Source organism: Anser cygnoides, chromosome 2 (assembly GCF_040182565.1).
Source record: "Anser cygnoides isolate HZ-2024a breed goose chromosome 2, Taihu_goose_T2T_genome, whole genome shotgun sequence".
In the NCBI taxonomy this organism is placed as follows: Eukaryota; Metazoa; Chordata; class Aves; order Anseriformes; family Anatidae; genus Anser; species Anser cygnoides.
The window spans coordinates 119,465,214-119,484,965 of record NC_089874.1 but is presented as its reverse complement, the minus strand read 5'-3'; the positions used below and the strand labels follow the sequence as shown (position 1 = coordinate 119,484,965).

General features: G+C 41.0%; 1 protein-coding gene across 1 annotated transcript in view; it reads right to left on the bottom strand.

The window, feature by feature from the left end:
- The window catches only part of LOC106038398 (chloride channel protein C-like), an 81,421-nt gene extending 68,482 nt beyond the window's left edge, over positions 1-12,939 (bottom strand). Inside the window, 7 exon segments of the mRNA XM_066992985.1 lie at positions 461-651; positions 654-703; positions 3,903-3,995; positions 5,572-5,747; positions 6,701-6,781; positions 10,175-10,304; positions 11,220-12,939. Coding sequence (XP_066849086.1) covers positions 461-651; positions 654-703; positions 3,903-3,995; positions 5,572-5,747; positions 6,701-6,781; positions 10,175-10,304; positions 11,220-11,470 — 972 coding nt within the window. The 5' untranslated portion in view covers positions 11,471-12,939.
- Between the last annotated feature and the right edge of the window lie 6,813 nt (positions 12,940-19,752).

Here is a 19,752-nt window from a genome sequence, read left to right as displayed (position 1 = left end):
TTTTAGGTGGACATGAAGTAAAATTCAAAGAATAAGGTTGTATCATGCTGCAAGGAACAAAGGCCGAAGGTGACCTCTGTTGTGCAACTAGGAACAAACAGTGATTACGTTTTTAAATGTTTAATCTGTAAGCACAAAGAAACAGGGCCATGGTACAGCAATGGCTGCAACAAAGGAGAGCTCAAGCCAGCCACAGAAGGAGAAGACATTGAACATCTTGTACTACAATGTAAAATGTACTTCTCTGCGTAAGTAGGCAACATAAAACAGCTGTCTTGTATCTAAGCGATTACCAGACATAAAGCATGAGGGCTCCCATATCCACTGATCTGATATCTGCACATACGCCATCCTTCTCCCTTCTCAGTCCCACTTACCCCTTACTCCCCCAAGAATAATGTTGAGAGAAACAAGCCTAAAACTCTGCATCTATTTCCTCCCACATCCACAGAGTACTTACCCAAAACAGAATTCTTTTCTCTGCTTCAAAAAATCCAAAATGGCCTCTGTAAACAAACCCATGAAGAGAAGAGGACAGCAAATCCGTGGTGAAGGTAGCCATCAGGCAGCAAAAGAAGGTTTGCCAGGCCAACCTGATGTTCCAGAAGGAAGACACCTCCTCTAGGGTGAACAACAGCCCACCAATGGGGCACGAAATACCGAAGCTATCCCTGCTCCCGCACCAGCCGTAATGAAACTGCGCCTGAAACAGGTAGAAAAGTCAAAATTTGATAATAGTAGGAAAAAAAAATAAAGAAAAGAAACAGAAGGTCTTCAGAAACATTTTTTCATGTCAAAGTTGTGTTTAAGGAGCTGAATTTAAAGAACTGATTGGTCATTTGGGGGTTATCATGGCAACTTTCATCTCTAGGATCTGAATACAGATCTGGTCTCATATTTGATTCTTATGGCTCAAGTTATTGGGGCTACTTGGCAGCTTAGAAATGCAGTAATTCTGATATACTGCCAAGTCCACAAGGGCTTGTGGAGAAAAAATAAGGCCAGTCATAACAGTGACTGAAGCACCCATACAGTGGTAAAAACATTAAATAGTCCTTCTCTGAGTTTTTGTGGGATTTTGTCAGCAGGAATGGGGAAATAACATTTCATTCACAGATTTCCTTTATACTATAACTGTTGTTCTCCTTCTTGACCTTCAACCTTGACAAAACTCCTCAGTCCTAGAACATCACATGAGGAATGCAGCGCCGTGCCAGCAAGATGCTGAACTGGCACCCAGCAGTGTAATGCCAGGTGGAGGTATCATTTCATATCTTCGAATCAGTACAGGCACAGAGGTGAAATATTGCAGGAAAAAAGGTAAGAAAGTCTGGGATTCACCAGAGAATGAAAGTACAGTCTGGAACCTATGGTCTCAAGCAGTTCTTCGGTCTGTATATATCTGAGAAATCCACAGGGAACACATATGCTCTGTCTTCCTCCCATAAAGGTGTGAAGCTCACATACACACTGAGGAGCAAAAAATTTGTGTCGCTGTAAGCAGCACTACGAGCTCAAATAGCAGAGATCTGCACAGTCAGTCACAGTAAAGAAAAATAAATAAATAAAAGAAAAATCATAGAATCATTAAGGTTGGAAGAGACCTCCAAGATCATCTGGTCCAACCATCCCCCTACCACCAATATCACCCACTAAACCATGTCCCTAAGCACCACGTCCAACCTTTAAAAAAATATATAGGTAACAAAAAAGAATTATAGTGTTGTAAAGAAAGGCACTAAGGGACAGTCTTCTCTTATACATGTATTACTATTCATTTTCTCACCCACATCATCATTTTGTTTCCAAAGGGCCTATTTCATTATATGAAAACAACATCCTGCATCATACATGTTTAAGAAAGACTGTAGTGTGCGGAACAGTGGGAAGGATATAGAAAGAGGAAATAATATTACGGAAGAAATCTGCCTTGGAAAACTGTATTCAAATTTAGCGCTTGCAATGGAAACTGGGCTGATGCTGACACATATATTGCATGAATCACTAGTGCTCACCAGCTTATAAAACTTGCATTCTTTGGATGTGCTAACTGAGACCCTCAGGGATGATTTGCAGAAATGCCGGTGTTCACTACTAACTGAGGTCAATGAGTATACAAAATACTCCAGTATTTGAAGTGTTAAAATATGTCAAGTTCTCAGCAAATAATATATATATTATATATATATATGACCAGATGTCTGAAAACATGCACCCTTTATTAGGTGTCCCTTCTGACTTCTCTGTGGTATCCAAAAATTTTATCAGTACAAAGATGGGTGGCAATAAAGATAAAAGACAGGAAAAAAAAGCTCATGTGTCAAAGCCCATACAAGGTTCCTCTCCTCCAAGGACTGTGGAGGAGCCCACCATAAAGCTACACAGACAACTTCACATCTGAAATTTCCCTGTTTACAAACATGGAGTTAGGCACTGCACGGATTTTTTTTACTTATATGTTGTATCTGCAAAGTAACATTATTTTCAGCAGTAGGGAACTCCACAGGTACTGCATGCCACAGTAAAAAGTAGGGGAATTTTGCTTGGACATCTCCAACTTCTTGCTCCAGCCAGTTGCACATGCTGTGTGTCACATCAGTAGTATCAGCAAAGCCATTGAAGACCCCTCCAGTCCTACAGATCCGTTACAGCTGCCTGATGGACAGAAGCCAAGGGTCCTTCAGCATCCTCATGCTGGTTGAGTTACTGCTGGGCCTGTGGCAGTACTGCGAGAGGGTACTGAGCCTACTTAATAACTAGAAAATATACTGGGGGAGTGGGATTCTTTCATCCTGATCTTTGGAAAGGAAGTGAGGCCTTGCTTAGACTGGAATTTTCCTCAGAAATTTCAGAATTTTTCAGAAACTTTCAGAAATTTCCTCAGAAATAATCCTTTTTCTAAAGGGGACTTCCACACAACCTGTCTCTCCCAGAACAGTTCCTGCCCACAAGTTAACACTTCTTTCTAATTACTCTGTAACTGTATGCTGCAGAGACAAACAAAAGTTCTCGGTGTTTCTCTTACCACAATTGCTGACTCCTTCCGTGAGTAACGTTTTGCTGAGGCCAGCACGTCTCAGATTTATTTAAATGACTGACCTTAAAAGCATAAAGGCAAAGGGGATCCCATATCTTCCCTCTGGTATTTTTTGATTTACTTTCAAGCTACAGATAGTTCACAGTGGCCATTCATATGAACTCTTCTTACTGGCTACTTTGTTTTTCTTAGGAAATTAACATGTGAGTCTTTCTCTTTTTCTTGCTTTAGAAAAATCAGTATTGCATGAGCTTTTGTGTGCATGTTTTATATGACAACATGATAACAAATACCATCCAAAAGACATAAGATGGTTTGTAATTTCTTTTTTTCTGGGAATTAATCTCATTAATTTCCATAGACCTGTTCAAAAGAGAGAGCTACCTTGCAAACATACATAACCAGAGAAGAGACAGATTTAAAAAGTGACAAAAGCAAATTACCTTTTTTAAACTAGAAAAACAAACCAAAGCTCCCCTAGTGCACACTATGGAATCCCCATCACCTCCCATTTCCTGAGCTGACACCGTTAGTTTGAGGATAAAGCCCATGGCTAAAACTCTTGCATTTTTCTCCCTCCTTTTACAGCTGAGAAGACAATGGAAAAAGGTCTTCAGCGTTAACGCACTTTTTCCACAAGCGTTCAATAAAACCACTTGAGAAGGTTTATTTTTATTAAGCAAGGTGAGGTGTGGGTTGGTTTTTTTTTCCACCCCAAAGTGACAAACAGCAGGAAGACCAAAAGATGGGTTTCCTCCCTGAGACATGAGGGGCTTGCTGGTGGCATGCTAGATACCCCTGGAGCACAGAGGGCAGAGGGGGAGCCACAGAGACCCCCGCAGCTTGCACCCTGCCCGTCACTTACTTGTCAGCTGAATTCCGGAACCTGGTGAAGAACGGGAGGTGGACGCCAAGGGTGTCCGACTGCAGCTGGCTCAGGCCACAACCCAGGATAGCACTAAAAGCGATGTTGTATAATTGAGAGAGCTCCTCAGTAAATTATTCATAAATCAGCCACGGTTCAAGGCAGGGGAGGACAGAGCCTTAGCCGGCATGCAGCAGCAAAGGTAGACTGGCTTCAACAGATTTAAACAAGGAAAATGTTCAACATATCTTTTAAGTATGCAAAGTCCTGTTGACATAAAGCAGGAGGCTATTGGAGACTTTCAGATTCTTAACTGGAGACTTAAATGGTTCTTTTGCAAGGAGCATTGCGATGATTGACCACAAAACGCCTTTTGAAGAACTGCATGTTAATGTCTGCCCAAGTGTGGTGACATGTCAGACTGTAGCCCATCATTTCAATCATCTGCCCCCAGGTTAATGACCATGGCAGGCAGAACAGCTCTGCTTCTGACAGAAGATATGTAAGGATTTAAATTATTACAGTGTGTTCCCAGGCAGCACTTCAAACTACAATTAAATGGAAAAAAAAGAAAACCAAATCCTTAGTGAAATGAAAAATCTATTCATTGTATAATCTTGGAAGACTTTTCTACAAGACTTAAATTAGGGGTCTTAACGAATCTCTCAGAGGCTTTTAGCAACTTACGTGTGTTTATGTTTAATAAAAATGGTAGAAGGTTCCAACTAAATTAAATTAAACTAGCTCTTAAGTCCTGTGTTTTGAAAAGGCATCACGTTAATACTGTGCTGACTTTCTTCATGGAAATATGATTCAGTTCTTTGGCTCATGCATCTCTGTTACCAACCTAGCACAAAGGAAAAACATCACAGCTGCAGTCTCCAAGCTCCTGGATACAAATGTCTGTCAGCAAAGAAAACAAAAGAAACCTAAATGGAGAGCTAAGCCTTGGTACTCACTGACTGAAAGGTTTGTGGCTCCTTCTGACTAACCATGCTCTCCTCTTTTTGAAAATCTGAGTCATCCCCAAGGGTGCTGCACCTCCTTACAGATAAATAATAAATAAATAAAAACGCACGGAGTAACAGCAAATGTGCAAGCGTGCTGGAGAAGAGAGGTTTGGTCAGGTCAGCGATGAGAAGAAACCTCAAGTATGAATAAGATCCAAAACCAAAAAGAAACAGAAATAAAAGAGCAAATTAACCAACAACTGATCTGCACCATGTTATCAGAGACCAATTTTACCATCTCATTTGTGTAAAGCCCTCCTCAAGCGGTTGCAATTTTACACTGACTTTGCATAGGTAAAAGCCACTACGCGAGGTGCAAGGCAGCCGGCCTCGCTCCAGGACAGGTTGCTTCCAGGAAGAAAATCGATGGCAGTTCTGCCCACCCTGTCTCCCCCTCTTGCTCAGCGCATTGTAAGCAGGTGTCCAGATAACTGCTTGCTGAACCCTGCTGGGAGTTGCGTTGAGGAACCCAGCCAACATTTAAAACACAGTGAAAAAATGTTTTTCTTCACTGTGTGGCTTGAATAGAGGGGACAGCGCAACATTGGTTGTGCTAATGCAGTGCAGGGTGTGTTTTAAACCAATGCTGCCACCAAGAAAGACATTGCAAAGCCATCCCCATTGTTTGATAGGTGTAACTTCAGTCTGGTATTTCTTACCCCAAATGGACCATGGGACCTTCTGGCCCACAGAAGAGCCCGGCTGCTACAGCTAGCACGCATGAGACAAACGTCCCTAGGAAGGTCTTGATATTAAAAAGATGCTGAATAGAAGTGCCGTTCAAATACCCAATGATTTCTGGCAAGCCAGACGGTGAACCTGCTGGACAAAAGAACTGCAAAGGGAAAATAATAAGCAGAGTCAGCGATCATATCCTGCCAGACACATCTATGGACACAGCTGTAAGTCCAGCTCTCACCTTGCTCTGATCACAAACAAATTTTCCCAGAATTAATAATGCATACGCACGCAAACCTCTGGCTACAGATGTTTAAAAACATGTGTTCCCAACAGCGCTGCTATGCACGTACTTAGAGAAAGGAGAGAAGACAACCACGGAGCAGGGCCCACCTCTGCTCCAGGCCCTGCCTCCCATGGCTGGAGCCTGCGTGCACATTACCTGAGGGGCAGGGGTGTACGCGAGCCTGCAGCAGCCCTTCGGTCAGCTCAGGCTTTGGCTAGCTCCAACCTGGTCGGTTATCACTTGTATCACAGCAAACTCCCTTTTCCTACTACTGCTGCTGGACTTTGTGGGAATCTCATTAAAACTTCACTTTTTCTTTCACCTACGCTGTTAATTGCCTTTCTATGATTAAACTGAGCACAGCAGGACAGTAAATGGCAGCAAGGCTCAATGCTCTAGGCCTTGCAGCCTTGTAAAAGTACCGATCTGGGCTGCGAGTGATATACACACAGCGCAGCTAAAAGATCAGTCTAAAACCAACAGTAATTTTTATATGGCCTGACGGTCTTTGGCTCAGGCCCCTTCCAAACACTGAGTTCTCACAAGTTACACAAGTTGCCACTCGTATTTATTTTACAAACACCACACACCAAGCGTAAATTGCATGGCTGCCACCACGGATTTCACCCCAGACACTTTTATACAAGTTACGTGCTGTGGAATTCAGCGTTAGGCTGAAGGCCAAAAAAGGCCTCTCCAGTTGGGTTGTAAAAGAGATTTTTTTTATATTTTTTATTAAATGCTGAATTAAACAGTATTTGGAAGAGTATGAGATGTGGGTTATTGCTGCATTGTGGGCTTCTTGCATTAGAGACGACACTCACCAGCACTGAGCTCGAGGACAAGAGGATCATGGCCAGCCCGGTGCCAAGCATGCACACCCACGTCAGGTGGAAGTTGCCATCCTGTCCAGTTTACAAACAGATCGTTACTTTGGCACCCATATAGCAGCTATATGGCCTGAATTTTAATCATCTTTTGCCCCACAGACTTCTGTGGACAGAATGTGCACCACAGGTAAAAAAAACAACCAACCCAAATAAATAAATAAATGAAACAAGCAGTGCAGCTTCTTTAAAAGGACTGGAGTGGCAGCAAGGTAAAGGTTGACCTTCAGAGTCAAGTCCTGTTTTTTTTCCAGGATGTTTTCCCCATCTCTACCAACACTGCAAGGGATATGTTGTTACTCATCAAAGCCCATCTGGGGAAAGAGGTGGAGTGAAGGGACCTTAAGAACATGCACTAGAAATCACTAAATGGAGCCTCCAGCAGATGTTTTCTCGAACAGAGGCTTCAAGGTCTTACACTAGCGATTATCTTCATGAATTCGCATCTGTTATGAATAGACAGAATATATGTAAGCAAGCATTTTCGTGCTCTATTTTAACCAAAAGCACATCTCCCATACTACGCCTTCTCACATTTAAACACCCGTTTCAGTCTCCCTGGATTTTGGGTTTGTTTGTTTGTCCTTGGGCTGACCGCAGCCACGTTGTCTCCAGAGCTCCTCAGCCCCCACATGTTTTGCCTCCTTGCACAGTGCTCGGCTGTGATTCATTGTGTGTGTGCAGGTCAAGCACACCCCTTGCGTTTCGGAGGTCACGGTGTTATAGCCGGACACCGCAGCCTTCCCGTCAGCATCTCACAACAAGGCTTTTCGGAGCATGCATATTGTGCGGCACAGGCAAACAGGAAAGCAAACGGCACAAAAATGAGTTTTGCTCATCTGCAGCTGAAGGAGGTGTTTGGATGGGAAGGTTTTCCAGGGCAGGAGCTAAATGTTTATATTGTTGTAAGAGCCTGTGAGAGCTCACCTGCTGTCCCTCTTTGTTAATTTAATACAGTTTGTAACACAGCGGGACCTTTTGTGTGTGCAGCAGTTGTGGTGCCCTGGGGTTAAACTGTGGTTTCTATATATTCTTTAGTTACACTTCAGTGCTTATATATACACACATATATATGCATATATATCCATACGCATACATAGATGCAGGTATGTATGTGCATTCATCCAATGTTTATGTATTTCATAAACATATGCTTAGTTTGTATATGAGAATCCCCAAAGAAATAAGATTTCAAGAGCCTTATAATATGCTTTCCGCATGGAAAACCTACACCTGTCTATTACTTGGATATTCCCTCTGATACACTTATCTCATATATTCCATCTTTTCAACGGAGTAAGTCTTCACCTGCATTTCTGCAAAGTGGTTGAGATCCGCCCTTCAGCAACTGGCAGCGTTATTCCGTTATCCTGATTTCACAGAACAGTGGAGGCTGGAAGGCACCTCTGGAGATCACCTAGCCCAAGCAGAGACTTGAAGCAGGTTGCTCACGGCTGAGTCCAGTCAGGTTTTGACAGTCTCCAAGGAGGGAGGCTCTGCAGGCTCTCTGGGCAACGCGTCCCAGGGCTTGACCACAAAAGACTGAAAATCTTTTTCTTATGTTTAAGTGGAATTTCCTGTATTTCACTTTTTAGTCATTGATTCTCTTTGCTGAACACCACTGAGAGGAGGCTGTCTCTGTCTGTCAGTAATAATGACTCACGCAGCAAGTACTTACAAACACACAGTGAGATCCCCCTGAGCCTTCTGTTCTTCAGGCTGAACCATGCCAGCTCCTTCAGCTTCTTCTTGTATGTCAGAGGCTCCAGTTATCATCTTCATGGATCTTAACCAGGTCCACTCCAGTATGTCCATGTCTCCCTTGTACTGGAGAGCCCAGAACTGAACAGAATACTCCAGACCTGGCCTCACCAGCACTGAATAAAGGAGAAGGATCACCTACCTCTGCCTGCTGGTAACACTCCTCCCAGTGCATCTGAGGAAGCTGATGGCTGAATGGCAGCACAGTCATATGGCCTATCAACCGCTGTTTTCTTCCAGTTTTGTTTTTGTCTGCAAGTTTGCTAAGCACACACTCTGTCCCACCATCTAGATCATTAGTGAAGATTTCTAGCAGTATTTGGCCCCAGCATTGACCCCTGGGGTATACCTGTGGTGACAGGCATCCAGCTGGATTTATGATGCTTATCAGAACCCTATGAGGCTGACAGTTCAGCCCGTGTTTAATCACTGCCCACTTACCTAACCCATACTTCATCAGTTTGCCTGTGAGGATGTTACGGGAGACAGCGACGAAAGCCTCGCTATAGTCAAGCACAAACTACATCCACCATTCCAGCCACTTCATTGCAGAAGGTGGTACCCACTGAAAATCCATGCTGACTGCTTCCAATCACCTCCTTGTCCTTCATACGTTTAGAAATGGTTTCCAGGACTACCTGCTGTCACCTCTCCAGGGGTTACGTGGAGATTGACTGGCCCATAGTTCCCTGGATCCTTCTTCTTGTCCGTCTTGAAGATAAGAGTGACACTGGCATTGTCTGCAGACCCAAGCCTACAGAGCTGCACCCTGCCTTAGGAGCTGCCTCTGGGTTGTGGACTCTCCTGTGTCAGGGGTAATTTCTGCCCTGGGCGCTGGGGACCATGTCCTGCAGCTCCCTGCCACCACTGCTGAGCACAAAAACGTTGCCAGCAGACACTGGTCCCCGTCTGCACAAACTGCTGTGTCTGCCGGATCACTCCTGAGGGTTACACAGGCTTACCCCAGCACCGGCTGTAAGGATGCTTGTCCCTCCCTGGGCAGGATTCAGCTGAACAGCACCTTTCTCACAGTAAGCTCTTCAATATCCTTTCTATATTCTTGCTGTCTACCATAGATACCACAAAACGTGCTAAAATTTTACCGAGCAGTTGGATCAGAGATGCTTTAACACTGGCATTGGTTTTAGCCATTAAGTGGTTTTTGCTGCCACCATCCTGATTATCACAGAGGTGGCAGTACCATGATACCCATCAAGAACAAAATAAGCATTCCACAATAATCTGCGCACAGCATTCGCAAAAGATAGCTACCCTAGAAATGGAAACAAGTAACATCTCTGATAACAAGTCCATATTTACTTATTTACTTGGACTTGCTTAGGTTACATTAAGGGAAACCTAATCCCTCCCCTTGGGCATCAACAATACACAATGTGCCTTTCACTGTGTGCCTGCACAAGGGGGAAGGCCTTCACCAATCTCATTACAAGAACTCCATCAGATAATATACTGTACTATGGGGTAAGTTGGAGCAAAGGACACCAATGCATGCCTGGACAAAGAGCCACGGGATATTTGATGTCCATACTCACCTAGACAGGCAGCACCTCTAGTCAGTTAAAACTTCATGATGTGGATTTTCCAATAAACAAGCACAGAAAGAGGTCAATCTAACTTTCTTTTGCTCACCTTCAGGTAATTTTCCACCAGGTCCCATTTCAATGTGATGAGAGAGTCAATTATCTGATGAGTCAAAAACCCCAGCATCCCAACTGCTGTTCCGATTAGCCCCATCAGCAGCCATCGATCCCACTCTTTTCTAGAAATAGGAAAACACGGTTACCTCTCAGCCTCCAGCAATGGACTGTTTGGTGTGTTTCCCCTCATAAACACAACTTCAGTTTTTAGGACCATTTGATTACTAACCACGACTGCACAAGCAAAAGGTTGTTTCTACCAATATCTCTTACAAAAGCATACACTTCCAAAATTCTACCTTCAGGTGAAAACCATTTCCGTTTGGGTAAGGAGTATCATTGATTTTTGTGTGTTTGTTTTTTTCATATATCAAGTTGCAGTGCAATCTGCTTTCGGATGTTGGTTTTCTGATGCCCTCTCAAAACTCATTTATGTGAATCACTAATTAAGCACACAGTAGATCACTTAGAACTGGTTTCAAATAAATTCCTGTCTTCTACCACAACTAATCACTGACACAGCACCTATCGTACAAATGTGTAAATCTTTACTTCTAGTTTGTATCTTTTCTAAGCATATACCTCTAACAATAATTGTGCACTGATAATTTCTGATTTATATCTGGTATCATCTAGAACTAAAGCAGCCCAACTGAGATTCAAATGCCGTATTTCCTGCAGATTACACTGGAGCATAGGAATTCAAGAAAAGTCTCAGTAAGAAAACATTCCTCTAAACTTTTGTAAAGTGTTATTCTTTTAAATTGTATACATTGAGTAGTAACTTTTTTTCTTTTTCCTTTTTTTTCCACTTTCAATAATTCATCAAGAGAAAAGGGGTAAGCACTTTCAACAAATGCTTTTAAACAGAAGTTGTTTGCTGTTTGGCCCCCTTCTTTATTCTATTAAAGTATTTTCCTATGTACAAAAACAACAAATAATGTTCTCTTCATTCCTTCTGCTAGCAGGCATCTCCCTGGATTGCCCCAATTATCCATAGCTTAGAGGCAGCATAACAGCATTTAAAGCAAATTTACCTGTATGCTTTCTCTTGTAGCCACTTCTTATAAACTCCACTGTGTGAAGGCAAATAATCCAAACTCTCATGGGCTACCAGCTGCTCTCTCTCATCCTCCTTGCAGTGACTGTATGCTAAATCACTTCTGCTGATGCTACATTGCCTCCTAAAATCATGAGGATGAATCAAATCAGGCCCGTGATCTTCTGCCATTAACATCTCCTCTTCACCATCATCCACGTGTCGCGTATATGAAAAAAGTGATGACATGACAGTGGCTCCACGAATCTTTGGGATGCCAACAAGAACAACACGAGCCCAAGAAGATCAGGCTCCCTGAGACTGAGAGAGAAATGGAAAAAGCCCATGAGGCTGGAGAGGCTGTGACGCAGAGATCAGATGTTTTGTGTTTGGGGTTGGTTTGCTGTGGCTATGCACAGACCCAGCACCTTTGAAGCAATGAAAACTCGTCTGAGCTGGAGCTCTCTGGTGAAGTCAAAGCACAGAGAGACCTTAAGGTAGTCCATTGTAACGTAGTTATTGCACCTGTTCCTAACTGAGTCTTCAGATGACAGTGATGTTTAAGCAATAAGGCCTTTGTCTGTACTAAAGAGATGGATCACATGCTGTGTTTTGGGCTGTCCGAAGATCTTGATTCAATATAATCACACAATTTTTTTTAAAAAAATTAATGTACTGCATTATTCAAAGGTAAACCCTACATTCTCAGTATTACATAAACACTCTAAAAAAGCTTATTTCCAACACATTTTTTTTTGAATTTACAAATCTATCAAATTTCTTTTTAGACAAAATCTACTTGTTTTTGAATTGCATAACTTAATTATTTTTTTCTGTTCAAATAAATCTCATTGGAGAAATTAAGAATAAATGGCAAATAAAGATTGCCTAACTCACTACTTTCGGATATCGTATACTAGGTAGTTTACAAGTTGGCAGTTCAGTCAAAGCAGACGACTGGTTGCAGGTTAAATATTTACTGTAAAGAAAAGCCTGTAACATGCTGAGTTTGCCACCTCCAGGGCGTGTTTTTGGTTACAAAGCCAGGATAGTAAAAGATTGCTGCTGCTCTCCAGTTGCTGCCGTGGAGATCAATTTGGAAATGCCTCATCTGAAACAATAAAGAAATATACATTGTTCCTGGTTGTCAGTTAATGAGTACTAAATGACAAGAGATCTCAATTTAGTGCTTTTCTTTATTTCTAGGACACAAAGACTCATATGATGTCATTTTCTAGTTGCATTAGATCAAGCTGGTATATACGAGTAGACCTGTGTATTACAGAAATCACAGCATAAACAGAAACACTAAATCCACTGAACAATGTAAAAAGGAAAAAAAAAAAAGAAAAGTAAAATAAAACTAAAGCTATGTTTCTAGGGGAAAGGGATTAGGCTAAGTCAGACTGCTCTCAGACAACACAGCTATACTTTGCTCCACGTCATGATTTGTTATGCAAACAGGACAGCTGTTGTTCCTCAAACAGGAATACCATCGACATCCCTAAGAGCATACCTGGGCTTTTGCCTTTGCTGTCCCTAGTTGCCAGAAGATGGAAGCTGATGACTGCATTTCCATCAGACGCTAATCCATCCTGATCTCTACAGCAGCTACTCAGCTGTACTGACAATTTTCACAGGCACCCGCTCGTGCTTTCAAACTTTAAAAAACAAAACAGACTAAGAACGGCTTTCCAAATGTCAACCCCTTATTTTTATTCCCCGCCCCCCCCCCCTTGTTCTCCTCTCTAGTTAACTTAAATCCAGCAGTACACTTGCTTATTTCAAATACATTTCATGATGCTCTGTGAAGCAGTGCACAAATGGCCAGGGTCCAAAAAGAAACAGCCACAAAGCAGAAAGAGATCTGAGGCTGCAGGAGGGCACGTCTGCATCCCCAAGTGAAGGAGTGGACACACTTCTAGAGAAAGACAAGGCCTTGTAAAATACATACACACGCACTCACAGGGCATTCATTCATTGTTTTACAAAGAAACTTGAAGACCTAATCTACCTTAAAAGAGAAAATAGCTATTTTCAGAATACTTCAATAAAGGCAGCAAATCCAGATTATTAGTAGGGCTGTAAAAGCTTTCTGTACCAGAAATTCCTGTGCTGGACATACATATTGCTTCATTGCCCCCATCCAAATTGGACCCTGAAACTATGCATTTTGGCTGTCCTTGTGTGCACGGGGGAGCACGGTTAACACATTGATGCCAAACACGAGCTTTCATCTTTCTCCTGCAAAGCATCTTGGAGGGTATATTAGCAGTCCTGTCAAGCCTGCATAAGGATCATAATGCCTTCTACAATAAATTTTCATCTCCAAACACCACACAGGGATCTTTCTGCTTAACTACGAGATGCAATAGCTCAGATTTTGCCATGGCTACAGGCACTGAGGAAAGTATACTTCTCAGTGCTGGAAGATAAATGCCCCAACACAAGAGCAGAGAACCCAGGCTGTGGCCAGTTCTCAGGTTTTCTACTTATTTCCAATATTGGTTCCTGCTTCTGCAGGATTGATTTTACCTCAGAGGGGTCATAATCTACTTAGAAACTGCTCCTCTGGAGACCAGGAAGGAAAGGAGTCTGTATGCTTTGTTTATCACTACAGAAGGCTAGCAGCTGCACGCTTCTTTTATAAATGCTTCAAGGACTCAAATTCTAGATTGAATTTGACTCAAAAGGGAGAGAGCTCTGAAATACCACAGTGGGGAAAAAGCCTGCTTCAAGCTGCTAAAACCCTGTTTGAGAGCCCCAGCGCTCCTGGTTCCATGTCCAGGCAGCTTCCACCATGACCACAGGACCAAGAGCAAGGACAGGGCAAGAACAAGAGTGGGTAGATGTCCTCAGTAAGCATAGGCAGACTGAGCCAGGCTGCCTCCAGTCAGAACCTGGAACACAGCTCCCTGGCAATGAGAAAGATCGGAGAGTGACTGGCCCACTGCTGCTTGGTACCTGAGTCACAGGTGAGGGGTGGGGAACAGAAGAGATGAGGCTATGAAATGACTGCCGCTAGCTGGCCATTCCCAAGCTAATTTCCCTCCCAAATAACTGGGGAAATGGGGCAACATAATTTTATTCACCTAAATGCTGTCACATTTCCTGAAGTGTGAGAGTGTGCGTATGCACACACACACACGCACGCCCTTTATCCTTTAGGAGAGCAGGGTGGAATACAAAATACCTGTCACTAAATACACAAAGCCACAGCAAATAAGAACTACCCTCCAAACAGCATTAGCAATACAGCATGAATTTAATACCCACAACATTTTTGCCACTTGTCTTTAAATAGCAGACATCAAGCAGATTCCAACTATTACACATGAAAGCAGCTACAGCAGCACTCACGATATGATCGATCACACTGACACACTCCTGCCTAGGAAGAAAGGCCCCCTCACCCCTGCAGCTAGATGACTACACCATGTAATTTTCAATGTATAGAAGCAGGCATATGAAAACAAAGCAGATAGCTGGCACCTCCGTTTTCTGTGACAGAACAATGTATTTTTGAACAGCAGACAAACTGTGTACATTTAAATTAAATGAATTCCTTCGCTCTCCACTGCTCCCTTTTCTTCAGCTGCAGGCTTGTTAGTGCGGGGTATGCAAGTTGTGCAGCTGTCAAGTAAAGCAGCAGATATTTGTTGGCTTCTGTTTTAATACTAATTATTATACAGATATTATAAAAATCATAAAATCACAAAAATACAATAAAGCACTAGAGATTGATAGCTGACATCGTTACACTGAATAGCACAAAAATTCCAAACATCTGAAGGTAAATGTGAATTTTAAATGCCAGGAACAGTTGCTACTTTAAGGAACACAAGCAGTTCAGATTTTATTATTTTAGCAGACAGAAAGCTGAACAGCAGAATAAGGAGCTCCTGAAGCCGTACTCTATTCAAAGCATCCCACTGTAAAAATCAAAACCATTACACCACTCATTGAGGTGACAGTCAAAGGTTTTAAATAATACATGTTTAATAGACAATTTGAATGACAGCTTAAGGAAGCAAACAGCGATCACACTGAATAGCAATAATAAAAACATTGCTAACCAGAAACATGATGGGTAATTTTCATTTCACATTATTTCAATACTGCAAGTTACAGCATTTAAGAACTGATAATATAGTACTAATTTAGCATGAGAATTTTGCTAAAATACAACTCACACATTTGATGCGGACTGTAAGGTTTCAAATGTTTGAAACATTTTCAGATACGGCTGTAACAAATCTATTATATTTTTACAGATTAATAATACTATGTAAGATCATAAATTTAATCTGTGAATCTTCATACAGGAAAAAAAAAAAAAAGACAGGAAACATTTTCAGAAAACACAAACCAAGATGACTGTGCCTGCCTCTATTAATCCTGAAATTATGATGTTGTGGCAAGGAGTTAGAGATTTCTCAGAAGTAGAAGGCCCCATAGTTGTGCAACACACCACCCAGAAGATCACAAATCATGTGCTCTCCTGAAGCTTCAGTCCAGCAAATAATAAATAGTCCAGCAAATAATAAATAGTTGAAAAAAACTGTAGGCCAGAAAAGGCAGGGGCCAGGGTTACGGCAATTCACCTGGTAATGGGACAGTTTTTAAGACCAGTTTTTCTCATTAATAGTACTGACTTTATTAATTACACATATACATTTAAACTTAATACTGCTGATCGCCAGTCACTTACAGTAACCTGAAAACTAAGCAGACCGCCGCCAGCATCACACAATTTCAAGGTCTTAGTTTACACAGTTCCTCACGGTGGCAAGTTTTGCAGATGAAAACCTAAAAGAAACAGAGTCATCTCAACCTGCTGTACTTCACCACAGCATTTAACGGTTTCAAGTGCAAGAAGATCATCTCAAAAGAGCAAAGGAGAGCAATAGAACAGGGTTCAGCTCCCCCAGGCTGAATTTAAGGAGTTAGAAGTGACAGCTCATCTCTGAGTGATTCTGCAGGACTGAACTCTCTCTCCTATAGTAACCCAGCATTTTTCATGACTCTGGAAAGATTGGCTAGAAACAACCTCCTCCACATCTCCGTAAGAATTTCAAGGTTCAAGAATTTCACATACTGTTTGAGCTATTCACATCCTAGCTTTATGCCTGTAACAACTGAAACAAAATAAAACTAGGTATTTTTTCACAGTCCATTTGAAGAAAACAAAACATTAAAAAACTACACACAGTCCGTGTTTATTTCTGCCAGGTTTCTGTTTTTCTTGATAATTTTTAGTTGAAGTTACAGAAGAAAATCAAACTTTTTCCCTCCCTTTTTAACACTCCTGCATGCTTAAAAAAGTTAACAGTAATAATACTGCATAAGGAAAATCAGCATACTTATACAACTGCAATAACCACTGGGAGCACAGTGGGAAGAAGCACAAAGGAACTGATGAAAACCTTATTTTAACCCCAAACTGCACAGTTTATACATTTTAAAACCATGTTTACATGTTGTCCTTACTGTATATAATAAAAGCAGGTTGGGTTGCTTTCCATAAGGAATAGTGAAGAGTCATAAATTTAGTATCAAAAGCATGCATTATAACAAGCTACCCCAAGCACTAGTTATTTATGCATTATCTTAATACCATCCATTAAGTTATCCATTTATATTAATGCCAAAGCACATAAATAATAAAAGGCTTTTTACATTTATCACTATTTTAAAATGGTAAAGACTGAAAAATTTCATCAACCTATTTGAATATGGGAATGCTACTTGAGAGTTGGAATACGCTACGTATTTCATGGAATTAAATTTACTGTACATTTATTTACAACTGTTTATCAGTTGAGCAGAAGGTACAGATCCTTTTAGTAAAAATTGTTGTAAACAGCACTGACACTAAGGCAATGTAGAAAGTTACTGTTTTAACCATTCACTGGAGTGCTCAAGTCCTACGGAAGCTAAGATCAGCTATTGAAATCTGTTCTTTTGTAGTTTTTAAAGGTATTTTTAAGGCAACTAAAAAGGATAATACACTGTTTCAGGGAATAATGCAAACACCAGAACAGGTTTAAAAAAAAAAAAAAAAAAAGGAAATCCTTCTCCCACAAGTCTTTCATTGTGTTGTTACCACAGGTGCATTAACAACAGTTTTAAAGCTTTTCCCTTTTTTATTATTTTTTTTTAATTAATGAAAGACCACAGGCACTCTTCACATTCTACGAAGTGTGAAATAACACCCCACCTCAAAAATCTTCATAAATTTCACCAAACACAAGTTTTGAATATGTTACTTAGAAAAAAAATAAGAGTTTTTAAATTACAGAGTTTACTATAATGGTTGATCAACTGTGGTATGACATACTTTTTCCTTTAGGTATCCACCACACAGTACCAAACATTTAGGAGAAGCATGAATTATGCATTTATTCCAGAACAGCTGAGGAGGTTAATTCCTGACTTGGTCCTGCGGCGTGCCCAGTACTCTCAACTTGCTTTCAGGAAGATCAGTGCAATCGAGGCAGTTGGTAGGTGTACACCTTGCAACATTTTATGTACTTCATAATAACAAGGTAAGGCACATTATTTCTAATGTGGATATTTCCATTGGATTGCTCATTATACCTTAAGGTTTACAAAGCATGAATCCATCGTTTAGATTTATTTTTTTCCCCTCTGTTTCACAGTGAACTTATTCCTCCCTTGAACAACTAAAACACAAGAACTTCAGCAATGCTTCAGAGCACAAAACTAGTTAAAATCCCAGTTCATGACTACTGGCAGGACATGAATCTTCAAATGCAGTTTGAGGAACGTATGCTGTGTTTGGAACTTTTGAGCTTTGTTCCTCACATAACTGGCTTAAAACAGTGCTCTACTCTGTAAGCTGTACAAATACAATTTTGAGGAAACAAATAAAAAATCCCACAGGCATTTCCTAACAACAGCAAATATAAATCCTGACCAAAGAACACAACACAAATTAAGGAGAGGAAATTTATAATTCTGGTATGTAAATTAAATTACCAAAAAGAAATAGAACATGATAAAACAATTGCTGCGCAGATGCCGATCAGACATGGATACTTGTAAAACGATCCAACCTTTCCGGAGGAGAGGAAGCAGTTATGCTTTAAAATACAAGCAATGAAACTGTTTGAGGGAGGCTCTCAACTTCATGCAGTAGCCAAAGACATTTTAAAAGTCCACAATCAGTTACATATAGTCTTTTACCAGTGTGAGCAAAATGGAAAAACCAAAACACTTAAAACAACTGCAGGAATTTTTTTTTTTTTACAGTCATCCTTTATATTACATACCCTGATGTCAGCTCTCTCCACCATTACTTTTACGTATGTATGCAACATGCACCCGCTTACACGTGGATATGCAGATTTGAACAGATACAAACAAAGTACAGACAAAGGTGAATAACTGTTGCGGGATCATCTCGTACCACACATGACCAAGCGAACAACCAGCCCCTCTTCCCACTCCGTGAATAAGTCAGTCTCTTGAATCATGTTACCAGGCACGTAATAGTCCACAAGTGTTTCTTGTTCTCTCACGTTTATGCTATTATTTTCCAAAAAATTCACATCTCAGGACTGCATGGTTCCATTATTTTAATTAAATATAGATTAGCAATGTTAGTGTAAGAAAGATTTAACGGCATCAAGATATTTCAAATGAAAAATCACGAAAATGTTGCAATGCACTTCAGCCACACCGTCACAAATGATATGTCATATAAATACAGACAAGAGGTAGCTGGCAGCTACAGTTCCACCAGTTGTAGAAGTGCCAAATTTGTCAAAGAAGGCATAAACTGACAAATACTAATTAAATCTCTCAACTGGAAAAAAAAAAAAGACACCTAGTTTATTGCTTTTAGAGGTTCTTTACATGAGAAATAAGCAAAGGCATATCAAACAAAATTACCTGACTTGATGGCTTTTGATTAAATTCACTTTTTTCAAAAGAACTGCTAATAAAATCTTGAATGCAAATAGTTGACTTGCTCCCAATGTTACATGTCCTCACTGAAATGAACAAACGCGTGCATTTTCCAAGAGGAGAAAAAGAGGGGTCTTATTTCCAAAAGAATAGCATTAGCTTACTTTCTTATGAGAAATCAGTAATGGAACTAAAACCCGAGTTCCCAGCAGACAGAACACATTGAAAAAACAGACCAGGAGTTGCAAGAGAGGCAACAGCATTCTAGCTAAGAGGACAGTGGCGTAATGGCGGGTGATAGATGAAATGCAGATGGAAATACAATGCTCTGTACTGCACATGTAATTTTTATTAAAGTTTCCAGAAGGTTTTTTTTTCCCCCCCCAAGGAGAGGCAAAAGTGGAACAGATAAGAAAAAAAGAAAGAAACATACAGGAGAAAAAGATGCAAGAAAGCATGAAACAAGGCAGCAACCGCCAAAGCAGGACAGAGAACTAAGTAAGACTTCAGCAATCTGGTCTGAAAACCGCTCAGAGGTCAAGTAAACCAAGTGAAAGTAGTGCTCATTTCTCTAAAGAATCTGGAGGGGAGGCAAAGAG